At 43.9% G+C, this 27,010-nt stretch overlaps 1 protein-coding gene across 4 annotated transcripts in view; it reads left to right on the top strand.

Annotated features, from left to right (window-relative positions):
• Positions 1 to 27,010, top strand: part of ERCC6L2 (ERCC excision repair 6 like 2) — a 158,844-nt gene that overhangs the window by 117,835 nt on the left and 13,999 nt on the right. For 2 of the 4 annotated variants that reach the window (XM_030799767.1, XM_030799709.1), the window contains exons 18-19: positions 6,319 to 6,500; positions 14,083 to 16,422. In XM_030799767.1, coding sequence (XP_030655627.1) covers positions 6,319 to 6,500; positions 14,083 to 15,049 — 1,149 coding nt within the window. In that variant the 3' untranslated portion in view covers positions 15,050 to 16,422. Of the gene's footprint in view, positions 1 to 6,318; positions 6,501 to 14,082; positions 16,423 to 27,010 lie in introns of those variants that run through there. The other 2 variants (XM_030799801.1, XM_030799859.1) reach the window with 1 other exon arrangement.

Below are 27,010 nucleotides of genomic sequence, written 5' to 3'. Positions count from 1 at the left end.
TGAATATTTCATGCCCACTATGGAGACATGCTACTTAGAAAAGAAGATTCCTTTCAAAATATTGCTGCTAATTGACAGTGCATCTAGTCACCCAAGAGATAGATGGAAATGTACAAGGAAATGAGTGTTGTTTTCATGCCTGCTAACACGGCATTTATTCTGCAGCCCATGGATCAAGGAGTAATTTTGGCTTTCAAGTCTTATTTAAGAAATACAGAGCCGGGCACAGTGGCACATGTCTGTAGTTCTAGCTACTCAGGAGGCTGACCTGGGAGAATCACTTGAAACCAGGAGTTCAAGGCCAGCCTGGTCCACTTGGTGAGACCCCATCTCTAAAAATTAAATTTGAAAAGAAAATAAGTTTCATAAGACTATAACTGGCATCAATAATGATTTCTCTGGTGGACTTGGGCAAAGTCAGTTGTTAACCTTCTGGAAAGGAGTCACCATTTTAGATGCCATTTAAAACATCTTTGATTCATGGGAGCATGTCAAAATACCTACATTAACAGAAGTTTGGAAGAAGTTGATTCCAACCCTCATGGATGACTTTGAGAGATTCAAGACTTTAGTGGGGGAACTAACTGCAGATGTGGTGGAAACAGCAACAGAACTAGAATTAGAAATGGAGCCTAAAGATGAGACTGAACTGCTGCAATCTCATGATAAAACTTTAACAGGTAAGGAATTGCTTCTTATGGATGAGCAAAGAAAGTGGTTTCTTAAGATGGACTCTATCCTAGTGAAGATGCTGTGAACATTGTTGAAATAGCGGCAAAGAATTTAGAATGTTACATAAACTTAGTTGATAAAGCAGTGGCATAGTGTATGCACACCTAATAGACTACAATATCGTGTAAGCATAACTTTTATATATACTGACAAACCAAAAAATTTGTGGTGGTGGTCCAGAAGCAAATCTGCAGTATATCAGAGATATGCCTGTATTATCTTTTAAATTCCTATTCCAAATCATTTTACTGAATCTTTCATTACTTGAATCTTCATTACTATTGCTGTTTCATCGTGTTGCCACAGTGTCATGACTTCACAGCTTTGACGTAATTGGTAGTGAACAAGTTTGAGTTAAGTTCATGTAATCTAGAATCTTTTCATCCTAGCCTTGTACCTTGTTTTATAATAAGTTATAATTGTCACTACAATAGCAACTGCACTGCAGCATTATTTATCTTGAACCGTTTATTTTGAAAGATTGACTACTATTTTAGTGAAACCAACTTTTCTAACGAGCACCAAAATGTTTATAAAGTAGATATTGTTTTTCAAAAAACAAGAATATTTGAAAAGTATACCAATGGTGCTTAAAACAGCGGTTTTTCAACTCTTTCAATGGCCATATACACCTTTAAGAACATGATTAAAACCATGGGCACTTTTTTTTGAAAAACGTGTTCATGCTCAAATGTGCAAATACAGCTTCAGGGGATTCATAGATATCCCTTTCTGAAGTCCCTGAAACCCATCTACAGAACCTTTGGAGGGTCAGTGGACCCAGGTTAAGACCCCGACTCTGCCTGCCAGTGGAAAACAATTAATGCCCCCCTCAAAGATGTCTGTTAACTCATTTCTGGAACCTATGAATACATTACATTACCCAGCAAACAGGAAAAGGAATTAAGGTTGTAGATGCAATTAAGGTTTAATCAACTGACCTTGAGATGGGTCAATTGGATGTATGCAGTTAAGGATGTTAATTAACCCACTTTGCTCCTGGATTATCTGGATAGGCCTAATCTAATCACATTAGTTATTAAAAGCAGAGCACCTTTCCTGGCTGTGGTGGGAGGGTGATGTGACTGTGAAAAACAGTTAGAGAAGAAGGGTTGCTAGCTTTGGAAGGGGGGACCACAAGACAAGGATTGTGGGAAGCCTCCAGGAGCTGGAAAAGCAAAGAAATTCATTATCCCAGAGCCTTCAAAAAGGGATGCAGCCCTGCCAACATCTTGACTTTAGCTTAGTGAGACCCATGTCAAGCTTCTGACCTACAGAAGTATAAGATAATGAATTTATGTTGTTTTAAGCCACTCATTTTGTGATACTCTGTTATGGCAGCAATAGGAAACTAATCCAGTACACTGCCCCCAACCCATACATAGTTTATACATGTAACCTTTAGAGCTTTCATTCAGAATAAGCCTAAATGGCACATTGATTCCTAAAATCTATTTTTAATATAACTATTTTGTTTCACAGCCTTGTTTCAGTAAAGTATTAAAGTTCCCTGCTAAAATGGAAATATGAAACTAGATAGATTTTTAAAAATAAAAGATAGCTATTGAGCCCATGTTAAATAAGAATGATTTTCCTGGCCGGGCGTGGTGGCTCATGCCTGTAATCCCAGCACCTTGGGAGGTTGAGGCAGGCAGATCATGAAGTCAGGAGATCAAGACCGTCTTGGCTAACACGGTGAAACCCCCTCTCTACTAAAAATACAAAAAAATTAGCTGGGCGTGGTGATGGGCACCTGTAGTCCCAGCTACTCAGGAGGCTGAGGCAGGAGAATGGCGTGAACCCAAAAGGCAGAGCTTGCAGTGAGTCGAGATCGCGCCGCTGCACTCCAGCCTGGGCGACAGAGCGAGACTCTGTCTCAAAAAAAAAAAAAAAAAAAAAAGAAAGAAAAATTTCCTTTTATTATTGCCTAAAAGAATCAGATTTTAAAATGTGGAATGTTTGGCAAAAATTACAGATCCATGTGTCTAATAGCTATGGTTGCAAAAGCTGAATTTTCCTAAAGAAGTTATAAAACCGATTTAAGAAAAATGTATCTGTATACATGTGAGCTTTGCAGTGCTACCAGAGTCATTGCAAGACCCAGAGTAAACACGTAAATAATTGACAGTTGCCATTGCCTGGCATGATTTCTCTATGGCTTCAGAAATTGCAAAATATGAGGATGGAATTTTCTTGGTTGGCCCAGTTCCTTCTCTTTCTGCTTAATCTCTTTACCTTCATGTAAACAATACCACCTCATCTCATAGTAACGAATGATTATTTCTCGGGGGTATAATCTAGGATGATGAGTCTTTGTATTAGGAACTTTTGGTGTTCATTTTGTTTTGTGATAGTAAATAAATGCATCAAATCTTTTTCAAACTTTAACGATTAACATTTTTCTTTCTATTAATGTTTTAAGATACAATTTTTTTTTTTTTTTTTTAAACAGTCTCACTCCGTTGCCAGGCTGGAGTGCAGTGGTGTGATCTCAGCTCACTGCAACCTCCGACTCCCCGGTTCAAGTGATTCTCCTGTCTCAGCCTCCCGAGTAGCTGGGATTACAGGCACGTACCACCACACCCAGCCAATTTTTTTTATTTTTAGTAGAGATGAGGTTTCACCATGTTGGCCAGGATGGTCTCGATCTCCTGACCTCATGATCCACCCACCTCGGCCTCCCAAAGTGCTGGCATTACAGGCATGAGCCACTGCGCCTGGCCAAGATACAATTTTTAAAAATATATTTTTAAGGAAAGTACTTTTAACATTACTGATGTAAAGCCCTGGTTCAACCTGACCACCTGGCATTTTGTGTTTGTCCATCTGAACCACAGTAGCTTTTGAAGATGTCAGTTTTCCTTAGAAATGGTTTGTTACTAAAGAGCATACACTTGCTTTTGTCAGTTTCAATAAAATGAACCAGAATATAAGTTACAGAGGTAAATGTCTTATACAAAAAAGAAAAAAAGATAAACATCATATTTTAAAAAATGGCTTGTCACTTTTAAATCCCTTAAGGGTAGGGGAATATTTGTATATATAAATATCTTTGCATCTCAAATGCATAGCATGTTGGCAAGAATGTAATAGGTGCTTAGTAAATATTTGTGGAATTAAAAGCCACTCCTTGCCCACATTCATTGAATGTATCACCGCTTCAATCCCATTGAACTTCTATTAAAAAGAAAAAAAAGACCAGACACAGTGGCTCACTCCATAATCCCAACACTTTGGGAGGTTGAGGCAGGAGGATTGCTTTTGAGCCCAGGGTCTTGCAGTGTTACCTATGCCAATCTGGGCAACATAGCAAGACCCCGTGTCTATAAAATGATAGAAAAATTAGCTTGGCCTGTAGGCTTGTGCTTTGTATGTCTGAAAAGTTCTTACATGATAGTTTAACTGGGTATAGAATTCTAGGTTGACAGGGGTTTTTTTTGTTGTTTTATTTTTTTCTCTGCATGTTGAAGATATCCCATTTTCTTTTGGTGGATAGGATTGTGATGTTAATGAGAAGACTGATGTTAGTTTGGCTTTTTTTTTTTTTCTTGAGACAAGTTCTGGCCCTGTCATCCAGGCTGGAATGCAGTGGCATGATCTTGGCTCATTGCAACTTCTGCCTCCTGGGCTCAAGCCATCCTCCCACCTCAGCCTCCAGAGTAGCTGGGACTACAGGGGCACACCACCACACCAAGCTAGTTTTTGTATTTTTTTTTTTGTAGAGAAAAGGTTTTGCCACATTGCCCAGGCTGGTCTTGAAATCCTGGGCTTAAAGCAGTCTGCCCACCTCAGCCTCCCAAAGTGCTGGGATTACAAGTGTGAGCCACTGTGCCTGGCCTAATTTGGCATTTCTTTGTAGGATGTCTTATCCTCTTTCTCTGGTAGTTTTTAAGGTATGCCCTTTATCTGTGGTATAACAAAATACAGGTTTATTTTCATTTCTCCTACTGGGGATTCTTCCTCCTTTTTCAGTTTGAGGATTCCTTTCTTTTACAGGCCTCTAGCATTATCTCTTCCATTTTCTCTATTCTGTCCTTTTAGCATTTTAGAAACTTTGATATGTCTTCTGTCTCTTAACTTCCCTATTTTTTTAATCTCTGCACTTAAATCTGAGTAATTTTATTCTTCCAGTTTATCAACTGCAGTGAGCTGTGATCATGCCACTGCGCTCCAGCCTGGGTGACAGAGTGAGAGACTCTGTTATGTGTTTATTCATAAATAAATATCTTTTTCAGATTGCTTTATTATGGGTAATTCCTCAGATTTCAGTTCTTGTATTTGTTACATATGCTCAATTTCATGATGGTAGGTTTTATATGTTCTTCATAATTTTTGTCTGAACTCCTTCTGTTTTCATTGGAATCAAAAGCATTCTCTGGCTTATGGCAGTCTTCCTATGGTATGTTTTTTATTCACCCCTCATTGAGATCTGTGGTTTTCACTAGTTCTGGACAAATTGTTTATGTTAATTTTCAGCTTAGAGTTCTCATACCACCAGGTGGTACAACTCACATTCCACACATGGCACTGGCTGGGCATTCGTGTTTGTCACCACTGATTCTTTCTATCTAGAGTAAGAAAGTAGCCTACTTCTAGCCTGTGTCCTAGGTTTGGCTTTCCTGGCTTTAATTTGCAAATTTGACTCCTCATTCCTGTTTTGTGTTTCTTTGTTGTTTAGTGCAGGGAGTTAAACCATTTCCATCTCCTCTTTCCACATGGGTGCTATAGACTATAACTTAAGGCCCTACCCTACTAGGGCTGCTGAGCTTCAGCTCCCACTCACCACTGTGGGACTTCCTTGTTTGGGGCACCTAGACATTCTGCTTTCTTACTCTTGAGCTCCAATGTGATTTTATTGTTGTTATTGTTAAACTGTATTTAGTATTTCTCTTTTTGGAATAGGATAGGGGCTTTCTACCTATTCATACTGTATCATCTTGTCAGGAAAACTGGGACTATATAAAGTTTATTTTTCTTGCCTCACTGTCAGTAAAATTTATGTTAGGCAGGCAATTCATGGTCTCTGTAAAAGGGGTATGATTCCATCTATAATTCAGCCAACTGTAGTTAGCATCCCAAAATCACTAAATATTCTTGCAATCCAGCAGAGGTTGAAATGTAAGATTTATGATTTCTTATGTATTTAATTATTACATAAAGATTGGTATTTTTTACATGTATCCATTATGAAATTAGACAACTGAAAGACTGCTTAATAATTTTGCAATTACTAAATTCGAAAATTTTAGCTATCTCATGTTTATGCCATAGTGTATATAATCATTAATTTTTATCCTTCTTTGGTATAGTAGATATCAACATATGTATCAGTATGCCCAAGTCTTGACAATAGAAATAACATATTATTGCCAATACTTGTATAACTTAAAGAAAGGTGTAAAAATAATTTTTTCCCTGTGTCATCTTCTTGAAGACCTAGGTTAATATCTTCTGACATTGATTTCAGTTGGAGAATATGATTTACTTCATTATAAAGAGTATTGAGAAAAAGTAAGACATTCTCATTATTTGACCAACAATGACTATTTTTTCAGACATAGCTTTTGTTTCGTTTCTTTTTTTCAGACATATAAAGAAAAAGTGGATGCAGATATATTGCCACACACAAAGAAAGGCCAGCAACTGAGTGAAGGCAGCATTTCACTTCCTCTTTACATTTCAAATCCTGTAAACCAGAAGAAGAAAAAAGTCTACCATACAAACCAGACCACCTTCATAATTGGAGAAACACCAAAAGGAATCCGCAGGTATATTGTCTCTGACAACACTAGACTTGAAGAATAATTCTTAACGGAAATGTAGCTCATTAGTAAAATATGTAAATATTTGAATTATAACCATAACTGACATCTGAATATTTCAGAAAAATCTGAATTTCAAAAATAAATTGCAAATGTTTTAGATGTTGTTAGAAGGCTAATCCCTGAATTGATTACCATAAAAAGGGAAATCATGAATCATGTTATACAAAGAAATGAAATACTTAAGTGCATTTTATTCATTCAGTCAATGAATATATTTTGAGCACCTAATATATGCCCAGGCATTGTGCTGAGTCTTGAATATGCAGTGTAAAAAAAGGACAGGCCATGTGCAGTGGCTCACACCTGTAATCCCAGCACTTTGGGAGGCTGAGGCAGGTGGATCACGAGGTCAGGAGATCGAGACCATCCTGGCTAACACGGTGAAACCCCATCTCTACTAAAAATGCAAAAAATTATTCAGGCGTGGTGGCGGGCACCTGTAGTTCCAGCTACTCAGGAGGCTGAGGCAGGAGAATGGCGTGAACCTGGGAGGCGGAGCTTGCAGTGAGCCGAGATTGCGCCACTGCACTCCAGCCTGGGTGACAGAGCGAGACTCTGTCTCAAAAAAAAAAGGACAGACATAGAGTCTCCAGTACAGAGGAATGGGGTTGGCATCAAACCATGAAGTTTTAAAAAGTAAACCTACAAATAATTATAAAATGGTGTGTTATAAGAAAAAAGAGAAAGAGAATAATAGGATGGGGAGGGGACGTGGAACCACCTTTCTTTTGGGAAGTCAGGGAAGACTGTCTACACGGGTAGCATTTAAGTTAAGAGCTGAAGGATAACCATGCAAAGAACCAGAGTAGGAGCATCTCCAAGGAGGGAAGAGGTTTGGTGTGGTCAAGGAGCTGGGAGAAGACTGGTGGCCTTAGTGCAGAATAAACCAAGCAGAGAGTAGCATGAGATATGGAGGGTAGAGACGCAGGCGGGGCTGAAGCATGCCAACCCTTGGAGGCTACAGAAAGAGTTTGGATTTTGTTCCAAGTGCAGTGGAAAACTGTTGAAGAATGGCACGATCTGATGTATCTTTTTAAAAGATGGTTCCAGCTTCCCTATGGAAGAGTGCAGAATGAACAAGGGGTGACGAGAAGGAACTCGGTGATGGGGGTTTGCACCAGAGTGGTTGCCATGAGGATAGAGCCAAGTAGATGAATTCAATTTGGTGATGGACTGGTTCAGGAAAGAGAGAGAACAAGATTACTTCTTTCTGTTTTGAGCAACAGAGTGGAAGTACTGAATGGGGAAAACCAGAGAGAAACAAGTTAAGAGAGGAAAAAAATCAAGAGCTCCCTTTTGCTTATATTAAATGTGACATTCTGTGGAAAGGTTCAATAGGCAATGTATGTATGAGCTACTCCTGGTTTGGGGATTAAAAGTTTAAATTTGGGAGTTATCAGCATAGAGTTTATAAATGGTCTTCAGAACTGTGAGACTATGTGAGCAGCCTAGGAACAGAGCACAGAGAGGAGGAAAGAAGTCCCAGGACACAGACTGGAGGCAGCAGCTACTTCTAGAGGAGGCGTAAGAGGCACAGTGTCAGGTCCTGAAGTGCAGGAGTAGCGAGAGGGCCTTAAAAGGAGGGAGTTTGTCAAATACTGCTGAGAACCAGAAGCAGATAAAGTGGGAAATTGCCCACTGAAGATAGCAGCAGAGCACTCAGCAGGCACCTTGGCAGGAGCAGCCTAGGAAGCAGTGGGCAGACCCTGGCGGGAGGTGGCTGGTGCTGTGAGTTTGGACGGAATCAGTGGGCAGGCCCTGGCGGAAGATGGCCAGTGCTGTGAGTTCGAATGGAAGCAGTGCGCAGGCCCTGATGGGAGGTGGCCGGTGCTGTAAGTTTGAATGTAAAAAGTAGCAGCAGCTGAAGGGCATTGTGGGTCTTACAGTTGAGATAACAGAACCTGTTGTGTGTTGAGGGAAAAGACTTGTAGGAAAAAAAGAGATCATGTCAGAGAGGTGAAAACAGAAAGAGGGAGGGCCTGGGAGCAGTGGAGGGCGGCACCCAAACCACAGGCCATGGTCTGGCCTTTGAGAGGCATTGAAAGAGAAGGGACAAACACAGGCACAGATGTGACATTTTCTCAGTGAGTTGAGAACTGAAGCCGTAAGTTCAGAAGGAGAAAGATTTAGGGAGAGAGAAGTTAGGAAATAAATCATTTATAAAGTAGGAAAGCAAGCTTAATGGGACCAGAATTTCTGGGTGGTGTTAAGTTCCCATTTGAGAATAATTTCAGGAAAATCATCTGTCCAGTATGCACATTTTATTCAGCAAGCTTCAGTTGCTCTGTTGCAGAAACAAGTAGAGAGATGGCTGGGTCTGACCAGGGGTTAAAATGGAGGGAGAGAGAAGCAAGGAAGCTGAAGAATGTTTGTAAAGGAGTGATTATAAAGTTAAACCTAATCTGGACAAGGGAGGCTGATGGATAGTGTAAAATCACAAGAGTCAGTGAATTTGAGGACTTGAGGTTACCAGCATATCCCCCAGCATTGCTGTTGTGGGCAATCGTCAAGCAGCTGAGCTGGAGCCTTAGATGGCTAAGTCAGGGACATGGAGGTTGAGCTGTTGATGGTAATGACAATGGCTATTTATAAACTTGGGAGTAGGGGGCTAACATGGAGTTGAGATGAGTTTGGAGGTGAGCTAAAGAAAGTGGGGGACCAGATATTGGGTGGGACATCCACATGGATATTGATGTTATCAAGAATGATGGCAAGAGATGGGGTGGGAAGCAAGATTAATCCAGGATCTTGAGAATTTAGCTGCTAGCAGGAAGCAATGAAGGGGTCACTGAAGATTGAGGAGAGAATAGTTTAGCTGGATGGCATAAATGTTAAAGAGGGGAAGGAGTTTTCTGAGAAAAGAATGGTCTGGAAGCAGCAGTGTCTAGAAGCACTAACCCTGAGGTTGGAGAGCTGTGAGATGCGAGAGCCTTGCCTTGCAAGGGCTGCATGGGAAGAGGCAATATCATCAGAGCACAGGACCATTCAGCATAGAAGCAGAAGACTTGGGGGACTCTTGGTTCCAGGGGCACGGAGGGATGGCTTGGAAGAGTGAGGGATTGGATTAGATCAAGATGTACAGTAGGAGGAGATGAGAGGCCAGTGGTAATGGATGACGGAAGTGAACAGGGATGGGAGACATGGTCGGACTGGTCCTGCTGGCTTCTCGGGGCAGTGGGAAATGTCTCTGGGTTCAAAGTACTTCCTGCAGGGGTTTGGCGACTCCCAGGCAGCTGGTTCCTCAGCTGTCCAGGGAAGAGCTGGTCCCCCAGCTCTTTGGAGTGCTGGCGTGGCTGGTTGGAGTATGGCTCTCAGCTGTCTGCAGTTGCAGAGAAAGGTGAACACCTTCCACACTGCCACACAGTGTACCTCCCCACGGACAGATCGGCAACAAGGATTTTTGCAGAGTGTGCCTTTTCACTTTGGGCAAATATTTTGCCAGGAGACTGACCATATACCTTTTTTTCCCTAAGTTTGCATGCATTCTCTGTTCTCGATTGCCTCCAAGAGCCATGTTAGGACACTGGTTTGTTCTGTTCTGGGCTTCAATGTCAGTGCAACTTTAATATCTTCCCTAGATATATTGTATGCTGCTTATAGTCCTTTTTCATCTTCTTTGCTCACTAGTGCCTTCTTAAAAGGTGGTTTTGAAACTGCCTCTTCAACATCATGATCAGTAAGTTTGGAGGGGGACTCCTTTGTTGACTGGTAGTCTCTGAGTGACGTATCTAGCTTTCTTTTCCATGCATTTGTGACCTTACAGAGATTAGGGAACTTTGCAGGTGCTAATTCTTTGTGTCCTCTGAGTCAGAAGACTAAGAAATGGAAGGAGTTCTTCCCCATGTTTCTCAGTGAGTCGTCCTTCAATGCTCATGAATTTCATTATGTCACAACCTGCACCAGGGAGCAGTGAGGCATGATTGAATCCTTCCTCAATGAAACTTCACATTATAACATATGAGGTCATTTCAGAAAAGGTTGTGATGAATTTAAACTGACTTAGGAAGGCACACCCAGTGACCCCAAGGTTAGGGTCGGCACCAAGTTGAAAGAATAATCGTGTTATCTTGATGTCAAGACTTGCTAGCTAGTCATGCTGCGGCTTCGTTGAAGTCACATGCTGGGTTGTGTTCGACGGAGGTTGTGGTGCCTCCTGGCTTGACAGCTGAGAGTAGGGCACTGAATCTTTTGTTTATCTGCTGCACCAGGTTACAGCTGGGTTTGCACACGGCATTATAGGTAAGCGAGAAAGCAGCCTTCACAACCTTGCACTTGGTGGTAACATTACCCATTTTTCCAGTCAGGTATGTTCCATGGTGCCATTTTTATTTTGCCTTCCTCTCCAACAATTGATCTGTCCAGCCTGATGAAATCCTTCAGCTCCGGCACCAGATCAGATGTTGCAATCAGCATTGTGAAAGTGACTGATACAGCACCTGCTGTGGTCGAGGAGTTTGCTTTTGGAATGGACACGATGCTGTACAGCATGCTGCATATGCATCTTGAGCCGTGGGCAGAGCAATGACAGATCTGTCAGCTTCATTGAGTTCTAGTGGCATGTTCAAGTGTTTCAATCACTACGTGCCTTACTGGCTTTGGTTACCAATTAGGGATGTAGAAGTAAAACTGTCCAACCATGTACATTTTACCACTCTCTTTTCCATTAACTGTCCTAGTCAATCAGAATCAAGACTGCACCTCCCTCCACTGCAGTCACATGGTCTACTGAATGAAGTTTTCAGTCCTACTCTCCTTCTGGAAGCTTAGGCAGACAGAAGATGAATTTAGCTGTGTTCCACCTCCCTTCCTCCAGAAAGAGAGAGGATTTTGAATTGTATCCATGATACATAACTGCTTTTGATACACTTGCTGAAAGATACATATCTTTGGTTTCTTTTTTCCCCCTTTCCCTAAGTGGGTTATGGAAGTCTAGTTAACTAATTTTTCTTCACAAACTGGCTGGCTTATGACCCCTGTTTGTACCCTTCAGTTCCCTAAATTCTTAGAGAAAATTCTGAAGGCCCAGAATTAGGAAAGCCAGTTAGAAGGCAGAAATAAAGTGAATGATAATTATAGCTTATCCTGTAAACAGCAACCATGTGGCATAGTGTACTTGCAGACTACTCAGATAAAATGAGGTTAGAAGCAGCTCTCCTCCCAGAGGTGACAGCTCACAGGGTCACGGGTGAGGTCGTGGTTTCAGCACAGCAGAGGTGAAGTTACTTTGGCAGTTACTGAGACACCACCAAGCCTTGGATAAATAAAAGACATCAGCTTGTAACCTTGCCAATCACTTAATCTTTACAAACACAAATATTTATTAGAAGGGCCATGAAAAATTTGAAGATGAAAAACAGACAGAATAATATCTCATTACTTCATGTGAAGTGAAAACTGGAACGTCTTGAGAACATGTTTGTTACTTTCCAACAAGAACATTGGCAATTTCCAGGACAGAAATTTGGAGTAATGTATATGTGTTACTAAATATTCTGTTGGAGATGAAAGTGGCTGTTGATCAAGCATGTGTAGTATCTGGATTTGGGGAAGTTAACAAGACAGTATAGTGAGGACTAGAAGCCACGTGCCCATCTGCAGCCACAAAAGAAAGTTGTGAGTGTGCTTTATGGTCTGCCACTAACAGCAAAGGAAACACAAACTATGTAACCTGGTCTACGTGGCAAAAATAAAAGTGGCATTGAAGCTCCTACTTACGTACATTAAAAGTAATTTTTTTAATGCTAAGGATTCTCTGTTGTGCATAGGATAAAATCCAAACTTCTAAACTTGGCCTACAGACCGCCTATGATTTTTAGCCTCTTCCTTGCAGTTTCTCCTGCCACTCTGTGAACCAGGTCATCTTGGACCTGAGCCTGTACATGCGCTCTCCCCCTGGGAGACTTCCTCACTCGTCATTACCTGACCGACTTGTCAGGAAGAGACGCCCTTTCTACCCACCTTGCCTACCACCAATCACTGACCTAGGTTCCCTTTCTATGAATGCCAGTAGTGCCCCATATTTATCTCATGGTAAATTTACATTATGGGTTTATCACTCTGTTCTAGTTTGATTTTCATGCATTTGTCTAGCCCAAGTAAACTGTAAACTCCTTGGAGATAGGAAACGGAGTCTTATTTGCTGTTATATAGTTCCTGCTGTAGTGCTTAGCACATAACAGTCTCTATAAATATTTGTTAAGTGAATAAACAAATGAATGTTTTAAGGAACTATGGTGTAAAATATAATTTCTAAAACTTTAGGACTTTTAATCATGTGCTGCAGCACTCACTGTCTATGACTTTTGTTCAAAGGAGTATTTATAAACATTGAGCTGTTCTATCTCATGGCCCAAACTCATCATCAGCAAAGCAATACCCACTGTCTTAGTATGCTTGGATTGCAATAACAAAATACTATAGACTGGGTGGCTTAAACAACAGAAATTCATTTCCACAGTTCTGGAGGCTGGATGGCCAACAAGAAGAAGTTAGCTGATTCAGTTTCTGGTGAGGGCCCTCTTCCTGGCTGGCAGGTGGCCACCATCTCCCTGTGTCCTTACGTGGCAGAGAGGAAGAGGCAGAAGAAAAAGAAACTGTGTGGGTTTTCTGGCATCTCTTCTAAGGACACTAATCCTGTTGGATCAGGGTCCCACCCTTATGACCTCATTTAACCTTAATTACCTCCTGAAGGCTCTAACTCCAAATACTGTTACGTCCTGGGTTAGGGGGCTTCTGCATGATTTGGGGGAGGAGCACAGTTTAGTCCATAGCACCCTCATTTAGGGAAAGGAGCAGGGCTCATTGCCCAGGTCCCTAAATCTTTCTGCCTCTATCTTACCAAGGTTCTTGAAGGCCCATTTCCTCATACATGCATACAACAGCTTTTATTAGTAACTTACACTAAGAATACAACACACTTCTTCTAATAGCATCTCACTCCTTAGCTTAGGTGTCCATACCAACTGGGGAAAAAATAATCTAGGTTTATCAGTTAAGAACTTTTGTTTGGGCTCATCAAAAAGTCTTGTGCAATTTCTATGTCGTATTTGTAAAAGAAGGGGAAAAGGAGAGGGAAGGGAAAAAAAATGTCTTTCTTAATTTTTCAGAATTTGCTATTTTCATTAAGATTCTTTGACAATTTTATTTCATGAGACTTGAATACAATATAGATTTTCAAGTACAGATTCTATAAATCATGATCCTCATGTCAGTCATAAATTGGCTCAAAGGAGGAGTAGCATGCTGGGCCTCCATAATTCCCAAGAAATACCTAATATAATAGCATAAATGAAAATAACTTACAAAGCTGGTGATTTTGTGAGCTAAGATACTTTTCTCAGTAGCATAAGGGTAGAGGCCTCACTCTACTAGGATAAAATGCATTTTCATTATGGAATTCAGCAGACATATGCTAAAGGAACAAGATTACCTTCCATGGCCTCTGCATTTCCTGTTACTGGTGATGAGTTCTTTCAAAATAAAATGTAATGAAAATAACCACTAGTTTTGTTCATTTAATCTTTAGAAAACAATTTGAAGAAATGGCCTCTTATTTTAACTCGCCTTCTGTAAACGAATTTGCTAAACATATAACCAATGCCACATCAGAAGAACGACAGAAAATGCTAAGAGACTTTTATGCTTCTCAATATCCAGAGGTGAAAGAATTTTTTGTGGATTCTGTGTCAGAATTCAACAATTCTTCCTTTGAGAAAGGAGGGAAGAAATCTGAAAAAAGAGAATCTCTTATAAAAGCAAGGCTGTCAGATTCTGAAACCTTGTCATTTAAAGATTCTACCAACAAAATTTCTCAAGTTTGCAGCCTAAAAACATATAAAAGAAAATCAGTTAAGTTTCAGAATCATAGTTCCTGTAGAGAAGAGGTGTTTTTTAATGATGCAGAAACTAAGAAATCACCTGTTAGTTCTACTCAAGAGATTGACAGTGAGAAAAACAGCCAAGCATCCGAAGATACTGTGACATCCCGTTCTCTGAACAGTGAGTCTGAAACACGTGAGAGAAGGTTAGAAAATACCATGAAAGACCAACAGGACCTCACAAGAATGGGCATTTCAAGAAAAGAACCCCTCCTCAAATTGGAAAACAAAAAGATAGGAAATCCAGTGCTGGAAAATACTTCTGTGATAAGCTTACTTGGTGATACCTCTATTCTTGATGACCTTTTTAAAAGTCATGGGAACAGTCCCACACAACTGCCAAAGAAAGTTCTTTCAGGGCCCATGGAAAAAGCAAAACAGAGACCAAAAGATTTCTGGGACATCTTGAATGAGCAGAATGATGAGAGTCTTAGTAAACTCACAGACTTGGCAGTAATAGAGACTCTGTGTGAAAAAGCACCTCTAGCAGCACCCTCCAAAAGAAGAGAAAAGCCAGCAACTTCTCTTTGGAAATCAAATGAGAAATTTTTATGGAAGAAATTTAGCCCAAGTGATACAGATGAAAACACAACTAATACACAGAGTACCACATAAGCATATAAATGAATTACTGCACCAGTGAACTGCAACCATCACTGTTTACGGCACTGTTTTCCACACTGATTCTGTTATCTTGAACACAGTTGTTGACATATATTTTTATTAAATTATTGCTTTAGGATTTTTTTGAAGTCTAAAGTATTATCATGGATCTGTTTTTCTTGATATTTGATTTGATCTTTCAAGAATATGATTGTATTTATAGTATAAACCTCTGTTATGAATTAGAAAAGATTCTAGGTTTGTTAGTAGGAGACCTGGGACATCTTTCTTACTGTATTACATAATGATGTGACACTTGCCCTGGTGAGCATTGTTTCCCAGTGTGAAAGATGAAGAGTCTGAACCAAATCAGCAGAGTGTCCTTCCAGTTTAAAAAAGCTTTGCTTCGCTCTCCTAATGGCTCATAGGCTGAATCATGTCTGCCCCTCAAATCAGATGTACAGCAATGTGTTTTTTACTAGCACTTGGGAAAGTTATTAAGTATTTTCTTTTTCCCTGGGTATCATGTTCTATTATTATTTTAGAAAAAAGTCATAACTAGTACTGAATATATGGTATATATAATATTAAAATGGTAATTTTGCAACAGCTCAAAATTAAAAGGTTAATGTTACACACTTTACTGTGTGAGCTGTAATTACTACCATTAACCACAGACACCAGTGCCTCAACTTTTTATGTACCTATTGTGATTTAATGTAAATAAAGGTTTGTATAGTACTTTCGTAGTTCTTAAGTATGAAGAAATGGGTAAACTTTGTATTTTGTTAGAAACTGTTATATTTTGAATGTAATTTTTATGGTTTATAACAAAATGAATGTGCTCATTGTTGAATGCATGTATTTAGAAGCCTTTACTCAGCCCCTGTGTTCTGTGCTAGGAGCTTGAGCTATACAGGTAAAGCAGAGCTACAGGTGAATGAAAGGAAATCATGTCAGTGGAAAATCATGGTGGAAAGCCCCTGGCATCACATGTGCATGCTGTAGGCAGGACCTGAGCTGTCTCCGCTGCAGGTTCAGATGCACCACTGCAGCTGTCCTTCAGTTAGTTCACAGGGCTGCAAGAGGAGGACACATCCCTCCAGAAAACAGCCTGAGCCAGGAACTGGCTGTGCTAAAGAGCACTGCTATCGAGTTGAGGAGAGAGGGCTTCCGTGTACCCAGGATGTGGAGTCATTGCTCAGAAGTGAACAAAAAATCAAAAACAAAAGTCTTCTCAAGGGACTGATCGGCCAAGTATGCTTTTCTTTAGAGCAATGTTTTGCCCTAGAGAATTGTAAAATATATTTTATGTCATGACTCAGTACATATGTGTTCATACATATATGATTGGAATAAAATGTTTATGAAATATTTACTCATAAGCCATGTCACATACTTTGACATTTTTCTCTTCTAGGATTGTGTTTGGTAGGGCAGTGGGTTTGTATGTGTGTTAATCCTCTCACAACCCACTGAATTGAATTTCATGGCCCATAGTTAGGATCCACAGTGTGAAAACGCTGTTTTAAGTTATATGAGTTTGTCATTGTTTGCTGTGTGCACCTGAGTTTTGTCCAGACTTATCAGATGGTATGTTTTGCCATTGAGGGGCATTCTGCACAATAAGTGCATGATATGGTCCTTGATAGACTTGACTTGTAGATGTTTTCAGCCTACAATGTGATCAGCTATCTGAGGAACTCCAATAAGTAGACACCACTTCATTTCAGTTTCTATACAAGACAATGTAGTTCAAACATTTTAATACCTTGTAAATTATGATATTCATATAAATATTAGCCCTGTAGTCTTCATATATGTACAATTTTTTTTTTTTGAGATTGAGTCTCACTCTGTCACCCAGGCTGGAGTACAGTGGCATGATCTTGGCTCACTGCAACCTCCACCTCCCTCTCAAACGACTCTTATGCCTCAGCCTCCTGAGTAGCTAGGATTACAGGTGTGTACCACCACACTCAGCTAAATTTTTTTTTTTTTTTTTTTTTTTGAGACGGAGTCTCACTCTGTCGCCAGGCTGGAGTGCAGTGGCTCAATCTCAGCTCACTGCAGCCTCCGCCCCCCGGGTCAAGCAGTTCTCCTGCCTCAGCCTCCCGAGTAGCTGGGACTGCAGGTGCGTGCCACCATGCCCAGCAAATTTTTTTGTATTTTTAGTAGGGATGGGGTTTCACCATGTTGGCCAGGGTGGTCTCGATCTTCTGGCCACGAGTGATCCACCTGCCTTGTCCTCCCAAAGTGCTGGGATTACAGGTGTGAGCCATCATGCCCAGCCAATAAATGCTATTAAAGAAACTTTTAGGTCAGGCACAGTGGCTCACACCTGTAATCCCAGCACTTTGGGAGGCCGAGGTGGGCGGATCACAAGGTCATGAGATCGAGACTATCCTGGCTAATGCGGTGAAACCTTGTCTCTACTAAAAAAAAAAAAAAAAAAAAAAAAAAATTAGCCAGGCATGGTGGTGGGCGCCTGTAGTCCCAGCTACTTGGGAGGCTGAGGCAGGAGAATGGCGTGAACCTGGGAGGCGGAGCTTGCAGTGAGCCAAGATTGTGCCACTGCACTCCAGCCTGGGTGACAGAGCAAGAACTCCATCTCAAAAATAAAAAAAGGAACTTTTATCAATAGTAGTCAAAATGGGAGCAAAAATGCAGAACTGGAGTTTAAAAATTAGTTTCCAACAGTTGTCAGTGAAATATTTATCACTATTATGTAGGAAAGTGTGTCAGGTGGAATGCAGAGTCCAGTATGAAAAGGAGCCTGTCTGTTTCAGAAGGGAAACTGTCAGGTGGAGTGGACTCCCTGCAATGGAGTGATGGAAAGATTTGGTTCAACCATTGATGACCTGAGAACAGACACTAGGAAAGTTTGACAAGACCCTTCCTACCCCCACTCCACTGGTGTTGTGTCACCAAGTTCTGCCAACTAAATGGGTGGCCTCAAGCAAATCCCTTACCTCCTTTTAGCCTTAGTTTCCCCTTTAAGTTGGTGATGGATTAGATCAGTGGTGGTCAGCCATTTTCTTAAAGCAACTGAACTGTATCTTAATCAGAAACTTAACTAATAAAACAATTAAAATGGAAGTCTGTTGCTTCAAGCACCACAACTGTGGCTCCATGGAGCACTAGTTTGAAAACCACAGAGATGAGATCATTGCTAAGAACACCTTTCAACTTTGTTTCCATGATGCTACTTGCCATAATCTTTTTTACTTAAGCAATGATACCGTTTCTGGCTGAACACTCACCACACAGCTATTAATATTGGAAACTGAGGCAAGATACCAAGAGATTTTGGCACTTGAATTCCTCAGGGTTCTCTTACAGCCCTGAAAACACCTCTTCAAGGAAATAAACAACATCTGCAAATGGTGCAGCTGCCCCTAAGTATTCAAGGCAAAGCGGCTTTAGTTTGCAGAGATGGTGATAAACTTTTCATTCGTCCACAGAAAATGAGAAAGCCACAGGAAATACATGGTTATTTTCTAATTAAAGTTCAGTGTGTACACTTTTAAATTCTGAAGTTATTCTTCTTTTATGATATCAAAATAGCCCTCTTTTATGAAATTATGGTAGATCATACCTTTTAGTCTTTTTCGTTGTCCTTACATAAAAGTTGGTGATATGTCAGTCCCAGAAGTTTTATTTGACACTTAGTGGTCTATAAAATCCAAAGGAATGGGAATCACTGCCTGCCTTAAAGGTTTTCTTGTGTGTATGTGTGTTTGTTTGTTTGTTTGTTTGTTTGTTTGCATGTGAAGGATTTTTATGTCACAAATCCAGCTAACAGTGGATCTAGGATCTAGGCCTCACCAAGGATGTCACTGAACCTGTCAGCCCCAATGACAGGCACACACCTTCAAAGAGCAAGAGTGCCCATCACTTTCTAGGCTCCTTGCCTGCTGCTCATTCCATCATCACGGATACAGACTTGTTTCTGGTTTCATCTTCCACCAGAGATTGCAAAGCATCCTCTGCCCAGTGCTTCTGGGAGGCCTTACTGGGATGGTTCATAAGCCACTGTCCTCTTGGTGACAGTCCCTGTACACTGTGGCATGTACGGCTGGCTCCACTTGGTATTTGTTGCAGGAGGGAAGAACATCTCACTTTTGCTTGGCTAAAGGGCCACCCCAGGAGGGCTATTTTGCCTCAGGGTCTTGCAGGGTTTCGCTAGGAGAACAGTGCATCTGATAGTTACTCTCTGCCCCTAGGAGGAAAGACAGATTCGCCCTTCCTTCCCAAGTCCCAGGCTGTGTGGTTCCCAGCCCCAAGGGTAGCAAGTCAGAACCTCCGGAGAGGGTTTTAAGCATGCACATGTCCAGGGTCCTCGTCAAGAGACTCTGAATCAGGGGGTCTAGGGCTCAGCCCAGGCACCCTTTTTGTTTTTGCAGTTTCACAGGAATTCTGATGTGCCAGTGATTGTCTGAGGTTTGTCCCTGGGCAGGACTCATCTGCCTGACCTTCTGTCCCCCTGAGACACAGTATTTCCAGAGAGGTGCTTGAGTTGCCCCACCACGGCTTCCAGTGCCCCCCATCTCTATATGCAGCTGAGCTCATGAGGGAGCCCACTGTGTGCTTTTTGTTGTTACATTCCTATAAAAATGTCCACACATATTTGAACATCTATGTTCATAGTGGCATTATTCACAATGGCTAAAACATGAAGAAAGCATTCCAAGTGCCTATCGATGAATAAGCAAAATATTATACACACAGGAATATTATTCAGCCTTGAAAGGAAATTCGGACACGTGCTACAACATAGATGAATCTTGAGGACGGTATGCAAAGTGAAATAAACCAGACACAGAAGGACAAATACTGTATGATTCCACTTATATGAAGTACCTAGATTAGTCAGATTCATAGAGACAAAGTAGAGTGGTGGTTGCCAGACACTGGAGGGAGGGGAGAAAGGGGAGTTATTAATGGGTGTAGAGTTTCTGTTTTACAGGATGAAAAGTGGCCTGAAGATGGATGGTCATGATGGTTGCACAGCAATATGAATTTAATGACACTGAAGTGTACACTTAAAAGTCATAAAAATGCTAAATTTTGCATGTGTTTTACAGTTTTAAAAATGGAAAAAAAGTATGACCAAAAGCAACACCTCTCCATAATGTGTTACATACCAAATTTTGACGTATGTGAGATTGCTGACTGTATTTTACTTATCAATTTGAAATTATATGGTTTTTATGTTGACACTCCATATAAGCCATTATTTTGAAAAAAAATTTTCCTTATTAAAAGATTGGAAAAAAATTCACACATAGCATTTTTTTTTTTTTTTTGTAAGACAGGGTCTCATTCTGTCACCTAGGCTGGAGTGCAATGGCGCAATCATCGCTCACTGCAGCCTCGACCTCCCGGGCTCAAGGGATCTTCCCACCTCAGCCTCCCAAGTAGCTAGGGCCACAGACGTGTACCACCCTGCCCGGCTAATTTTTGCATTTTTTTTTTTGTAGAGACAGGGTTTTGCCATGTTGCCCAGGTCTGGTCTCGAACTTCTGGGCTCAAGCAATGTGCCTGCCTTTGCCTGCATTGTTTTTCTGTTATACTTCATGTATTTTATTTGCTTTGCTGCAGGTTAAACTATGATGGTTATATTTATTGCCTAAGTTTCCATTAAGACCAATCTTAATTAGACCAACATGATACCTTTCTGCCATGGACAGAGATAATACTTATCTGACATTCTTGGTTTTTTACTGCTCTGTCTTGTAGATAAGAATCAAGAGTGCTTCTTTCTACAGATATCTTTTTCGTTAGCTAAATAGGCCTCACAGTCTCGTTGAAAGAAATAACTAAAACTCACTTTATATAGTTTCAGTTTATCTGGCAGGCGGAAAAATGCGTGTGCAGCTCTGAATTTCTAATACATCTCTAAGGAAACTCCAGTGAGTTGTCTTGTCAGACTAAAATGTCAATTATGGACCTCCATACATTTTTTAACTTTGAATTTTCCTAATTTTTTTGTAAAGTGGGACATGTTTCTGAACTGAAAGAAACTTCAAAAGAAGCCTCATAATAGCTAATTCATATTTTCTTTTCTTTCCTAAAACTATTACAAAAGCACTAATAGGAACAAAACAATTATTTTTCAAAATATAAATGCCAGGATGCACCATATGAGAAGCCCCCAGCCGCCTCTGCTTGCCTCCCAGCACCTGCATTGTGCTCCAGTGTTCCGCTTTCTCTTCCTCTCCGTCCACCACTCCCTGCCCTCTCTTCCCACTGCCAGTACCTAAGTGGCCTTCCTTCACCTGTGCCTGGTAAAGCCTCACGTTCCTTCCATGTCACCCCTAACTCCTGAATCGACACCTCCCTCTCTCAGCTTCCTCCTCACCAAGCTCAGTGGAGCCTCAATGACCCGCCCACTGTTCCCTCAGGCAGCACTCTCACTGTCCCAAGACCCCATCACACGTTCACCTTGCTGGGACCTCCTAACTCCCTCAGCTTCCCCTACTCCACATTGGGGGCATATCAGCCCGTTCTCACGCTGCTATGAAGAAATGCCCGAGAAATACCTGGGTTAATTTATAAAGCAGTTTAATTGGCTCACAGTTTCTTATAGCTGGGGAGGCCTCAGGAAGCTTACAATCATGGAGGCAGTTCACGTGAAGGGGGAAGAAAGGCACCTTCACGTGAAGGGGGAAGGGGGAAGAAAGGCACCTTCCTCACAGGGTGGCAAGAGAGAGAGGAAGGGGGATGGGGGAAGCCCCTTATAAAAGCACCAGATCGGCTGGGTGCAGTGGCTCGCGCCTGTAATCCCAGCACTTTGGGAGGCTGAGGCAGGCAGATCACAAGGTCAGGAGTTCGACACCAGCCTAACCAACATGGTGAAACCCTATCTCTACTAAATACAAAAACATTAGCCGGGCGTGATGGCGCACACCTGTAGTCCCAGCTACTCGGGAGGCTGAGGCAGGAGAATCTCTTGAACCCGGGAGGCAGAGGTTGCAGTGAACCGAGATCGCAGCGCTGCTCTCCAGCCTGAGTGACAGAGTGATACTACGTTAAAAAAAAAAAAAAAAGATCTTGTGAGAACTCACTGTCACAAGACCAGCGTGCGGGAAACCACCTCCATGATTCAATTACCTCCACCTGGTCCCCCCCATGACACGTGGGGATTATTAAAATTCAAGGTGAGATTTGGGTGGGGACACAGAACCAAACCATATCAGGGGGACAGGCCTTCAGCAGGTGGGTAAGATGGGAGGAGTTCTGAAATACACACCCGGGATGCTCCACAGGCCAAATCATAGGGCAGGTCATCCCAAGGACAGCAGTTAATTCACTGACATGCCAGCAAAGGGCAAACCGAATCGGCCCCGCGGAGCCCAGGTAGGGGCGCCGCTCACCTCCTAAAATGCCCTCAAAGACCCCTTAGGGCACAGCCATATGCTGGGACATGTTGGGGTGGACAAGCAGGTCTCAGGAAGCTTAGAATGTCCTCTAGGTGGACGCTAAGGGACAATTCCCACCGAGGAACTCAGCCGCAGATGATGGAATGCCCTCCCAATGGCGGGAACAAGGAAGGCTTCCGCAGCTCAAAAGGAGAAACATGCTTTGGGCTGGAGTCCTCAGAAAAGGCCACTTCCAAACTGTGGGGATGGGGAGTGGCCGGGCTTAAGAGAATGGGAAGGCAGAACACCCCTTCTCCAGTCTTCCTTGGCCGTTAAAACCCCAGAGCAGCAGCAACGTGGGCTGTTTGGTGCGGAGGTTCCTGGTTTGGGTTGGCCGGGCATACAGCGCTTCCGACAGTTCACCCACCCTCCAAGACGCGCGGGCCGGGGAGCGGGGAGAGGGCGGAGGGAACGGCGCACCGGGCGCCGTCGGGCTGTTGGACCAAAAGTCCTGCGTGTCGGGGGCTGGCAGCGCCGCCGCGGCGAACCCAGCTAGGGAGCACCGCCTGCGCCGGGCACAGGGAGGCCGTTCGGCTTTCCCCCTCGCGCGCGTTACTCTCAGGCGTCCCGGGGGACCCCGCGGGCAAGTGTCGGGCTGCGTCCGGGCAGAGGCGGCTTCGCCTGGTTTCCGAAGGGCACCCGCGGCGGGGCCCACAACTGGAGCTGGGAGCCGCCCCAAGCAATCCGTTCCTCCCAATCAGGCTGGTTTTCTCTGTGAGGAAAAGAGAAAGCAAGCGAATTAACTGATGGCTTGGCCGGCTGGAAACGGGAAAGCGAGGTCCAGCTGGAGGGCACGAGTTCTCCAGGAGCTACACACCTCGGGGAAGCCCAGTCCCTCCCGGGCAGGGAGCGAGGGGCGGTCCTGGGGGCTGCTTCCCTCGGGGAGGGAAGGGAGGGCGTCGCAACCCTCTGCGGGGTCCGCCCCTCGGTCCTCCCGACCCCCGCGGCCTGGGGGGCACGGGGCAAATTCTCGGATAGCGACTGGCGGGAAGGGGACCCGGGCTGGCGATGGGACGAGTGCCTCCTTTGCCCTCACCCCCGCGCGAAGACAAGGCCAGTGGGCGGGTGGCGTGGGGCGAGGCCTCCACAGGCCGCCGGGGGCCCAGGCACCTAGAGCCAGGAGGGTCCGCTCCCTTCCCCGCCCTGGACGGCGGCCTGTGGGAAAGCAGTCTCCACTGGATCCCGCGCGCGTCTCGCCAAGGTCGTGGGAAGCCGAGGGCGGGAGGGCGGAGGCGCCGGCAGAGTCGGCGGGACTGGGGCTCGGACAGAGGACAGGGGCGAGGAGGAGGCAGGAAGGACGCCGGGTACTGCGGGGCGCCTAGGGGGTTCCGAGCGCAGCGGCTGCGGAGCCGACCCGCCCAGGAGGAATCGGGGCCCCGGCGCGCCCACGCCGCTCCTCCAGGCCGAACCCCTGAGGCCCTGAGCCGCCGGCCTCACGCCCCCAGCCACCCCCCACGCCCACCCCGCAGGTCGGCCCTGCAGCTGCCTTCCCTTCCTCCACCTCCCTCCCGCCTCCGAAGCCGGTGCCCCCGGCCAAGTGGCCGCTCTCAACCTGTTACCAAGTCCTAGAGAGAACTTCTCCAAAATATTTCCTGTATCCCCCTGCCAAGGGCCCTGTCCCGCCCTTCCAGCTCCCATCTGGATGCCTGCAGACCTCTGCCTGGGTTCCGAGGCTCTGGCCTCCTCCCTCCCTAATCCATTTTCCACACCGCTTCCCCGGGAGCCCGTTAAAACACACCGGGACCGCGGCGGATGCAAGCCTCCTGTATCTCCACATAGCAGGCTAAGGGGGATTGGGTAGGGACTAAAGGCTGCAGGGGACATCGGCTGGCAGGTATGAAGCCCATACCGTGTGTCGTTTGTTAAACACTTCCAGTGGATTTTCTCGTTTAATCTGCCGAACAACGCTTCTGGGCCGGTATTCGTATTGTTTTATAGAGGGAGAAACTGAGGCTCAGAGGGGAACTCGGCTTGTAAGCAACGGAGTAATTCAAAGCCAGTCAGCCCCACGCCGAGTTTATTCACCCTGGCAGGGGCTTCCGCGGGAACCATGATCCTTCCTAACTGGGGTGGAAGGACCCGCAGCGCCAGCGGGGTCCGGGCCAGACGGCAGCGAGTGTCTGTTAACAGCGATGCTGAGTGGGTCAGGCAGTGGGGCACAGGTTCAGTGTGATCTGGAATGCCTGCGAGGCCCCCTTGCTCATCCACCTGCCTTTAGTGGATGGGTGGTCTGAGTTTCTGGAGATGGGCAAGATGGAGCAGCCTCCACGCTTGGCTCTTCAGCCCCGGCGCCCCCCACAGCCGCCTCTGCTTTCCTGGAGACACCGCAGGCTCCTAACCTCAGGCCGGCTTCTGCCGCTCCACCCTCTCCCTCCCCCACAGACACAGGCCACTTAGCGCGCTCTCCCGTCCCTCACCCCTGCCAACAGCAGCCTCTTCTGGCCACTTGCTTTGCATGTGAATGAGTCCAGGTCTGGGCTGCCTTTGTCCAGGCAGGCCAGTGGGATTTCCATCATTAATTAGTGATTGGTGAGTCAGGGGTCAGCAGTGGTCTCCTTTCCAGGACCCAGAAATGACACCACAAGGCTAACTGGCCCCTATTTCCTGCCTAGGAACTAGCAGCATCCCACCCCCACCACTCCATGGCCTAGATAAGATGGGCCAAGACCCCAGAGACAACAGGACTCTGGAACAGGGAAGGGATTTATGATTCGCATAGGCTCTAGTTAAATTCCTTTTTTTATTTCTGTGCATTGGTCTATTATGTAATATGCTTTTTTCTTCCTGGAATACAGATCCTACCAGTGGTTTTATTCCTTTTTAATATAATGTTTAATTCATCTGTCTCTGTAAATCCATAACATGAAATTGAAAGGGTCTCAAACAGCAGACTGTTTCCTCCCTAACTCTGCCACTATTCAACGCAGGGGCAAGCACTGTCATCCCTCACTGCTACCAGCTTCTGGTCAGTCTTTCTGGCCACACGTATGTAGACATGCTTCATTCTTTTAGCTGTGTTTTTGATGTTTTCTATATTAACACCAAAAAAAGTACACTAAGAAATCAGTGCTATTTCCGAATGGAGCCCGGAGTTTCTCAGCACTGCGCTCCTCCCGTGCCAGAAGCACCCTACTTCTCTTCCTCAGTTGCCTCATCAATCACATGGGGCTGGGGCAGTGAGGAGGATGTATTTGCCTCACATAGAGACTTAAAGGTTTTCCCGATCTCCTCTGGGTACAGAACAAGAAATTAAGGATGATCTGAAATATACAGGGCTTGGATAAGATTGAAACAATTGTGATGATAGGAATTGCTGGGTTCTGGAACCGAGGACTGCAGTTACCAGGGGCTCAGCAAGCTGAGATATCCCTCCAGTGAAAGGGGACCCAGGAGCATAACTGAACAAAAGTCATTTCTCTTCCTCAAGATGGGTATTTCTCTTTTTCTGGTGAGGAGTGTCAGTATGAGCATTTATCTGCTGGAGACTATTTAAATGTCAGGTGTACTTAGCAACTTTGCATCTATTTTTCTTAAATATGAATCGCTTCCCAGAAGTGAACCGAAATGACCACCTCTAAATGTTGCTACTAACTATTGCTCCAGAAACCAAAGTGATCCCACTCCCATGGCTGGCCATAGTCTAATTTCTTCACAAACAGAGGCAGAGCAGCTTGCACCACGTAACCGCAAAGCTTTTCTGTAACTGATCAGAAGTTCCTTTCTCCACCCTTTAGCAGAGGTGCTGGTGACCAGGGAAAAGGAGAAGGTAAAGAGCAGAGTGAATGAAGGGAAGTCGGGGACATAGATTCTTTAAAGTCTGGGTAATCAATCCCCATGTATTCAAGAGAGAACTCAACTTGCTTTCCTAGATGGGACGTGGTGGCCCACGGCATCCATGGCAAACCACTCTCTTCTTGGATAGTTGGCTCCGAGACTTGAAGGCTGTGCTCCTTGCTGTCCTGGGACCTCTCCAGCGGTCTCTTTCTGGTTTCCTTGGTGGGCTCCTCCTCCTCCTCACCTTGTCCCTTGGATTTCCTAGGGAGCTATCCCCAATCTAGGGTTAGTCTCATGCACCCACCATATTCTAGGGGCCCCTCCACTCACTATCATGCTTTTAATGAATTCATTTATGGTTGATCAGGAATCTTCACCACAGCCTGATCACCCTTCTGAGTTTCAGGTGCACACCCTGTTGCTTTGGTGTGACTGCTTCCCGTTGGGTTATCCTTGGGCACCTCACACTCATTGTGTCCAAAGCAGAATTCTTCATCCTCAACTCTGCACTCATCCTTCTGTATTTGAGACTCCTAACTCAGTTAATGGCATTGCATCAGTCATTGACCGCATAACCCAAATCTCAGCACCGTCTTTTTTTATTTGGTTGGATGTTTCCATTCCTCTCAGCCACTCTATTCACTCAGTAACCGAGACTTCCAGAGTTGACCTCATAAATATTTCCTTAACTCTGATGCCTTCTTTCCAGTTTCCTACCAGTGTCCTAGTTCCTGAACCATTGCATAGCTTCAAGTCTTTCACTTCTTAGGTCTCC

Source organism: Nomascus leucogenys, chromosome 1a (assembly GCF_006542625.1).
Source record: "Nomascus leucogenys isolate Asia chromosome 1a, Asia_NLE_v1, whole genome shotgun sequence".
Classification (NCBI taxonomy): domain Eukaryota; kingdom Metazoa; phylum Chordata; class Mammalia; order Primates; family Hylobatidae; genus Nomascus; species Nomascus leucogenys.
The sequence above is the reverse complement of the archived record's forward strand: the minus strand, read 5'-3'. Positions and strand labels throughout refer to the sequence as shown.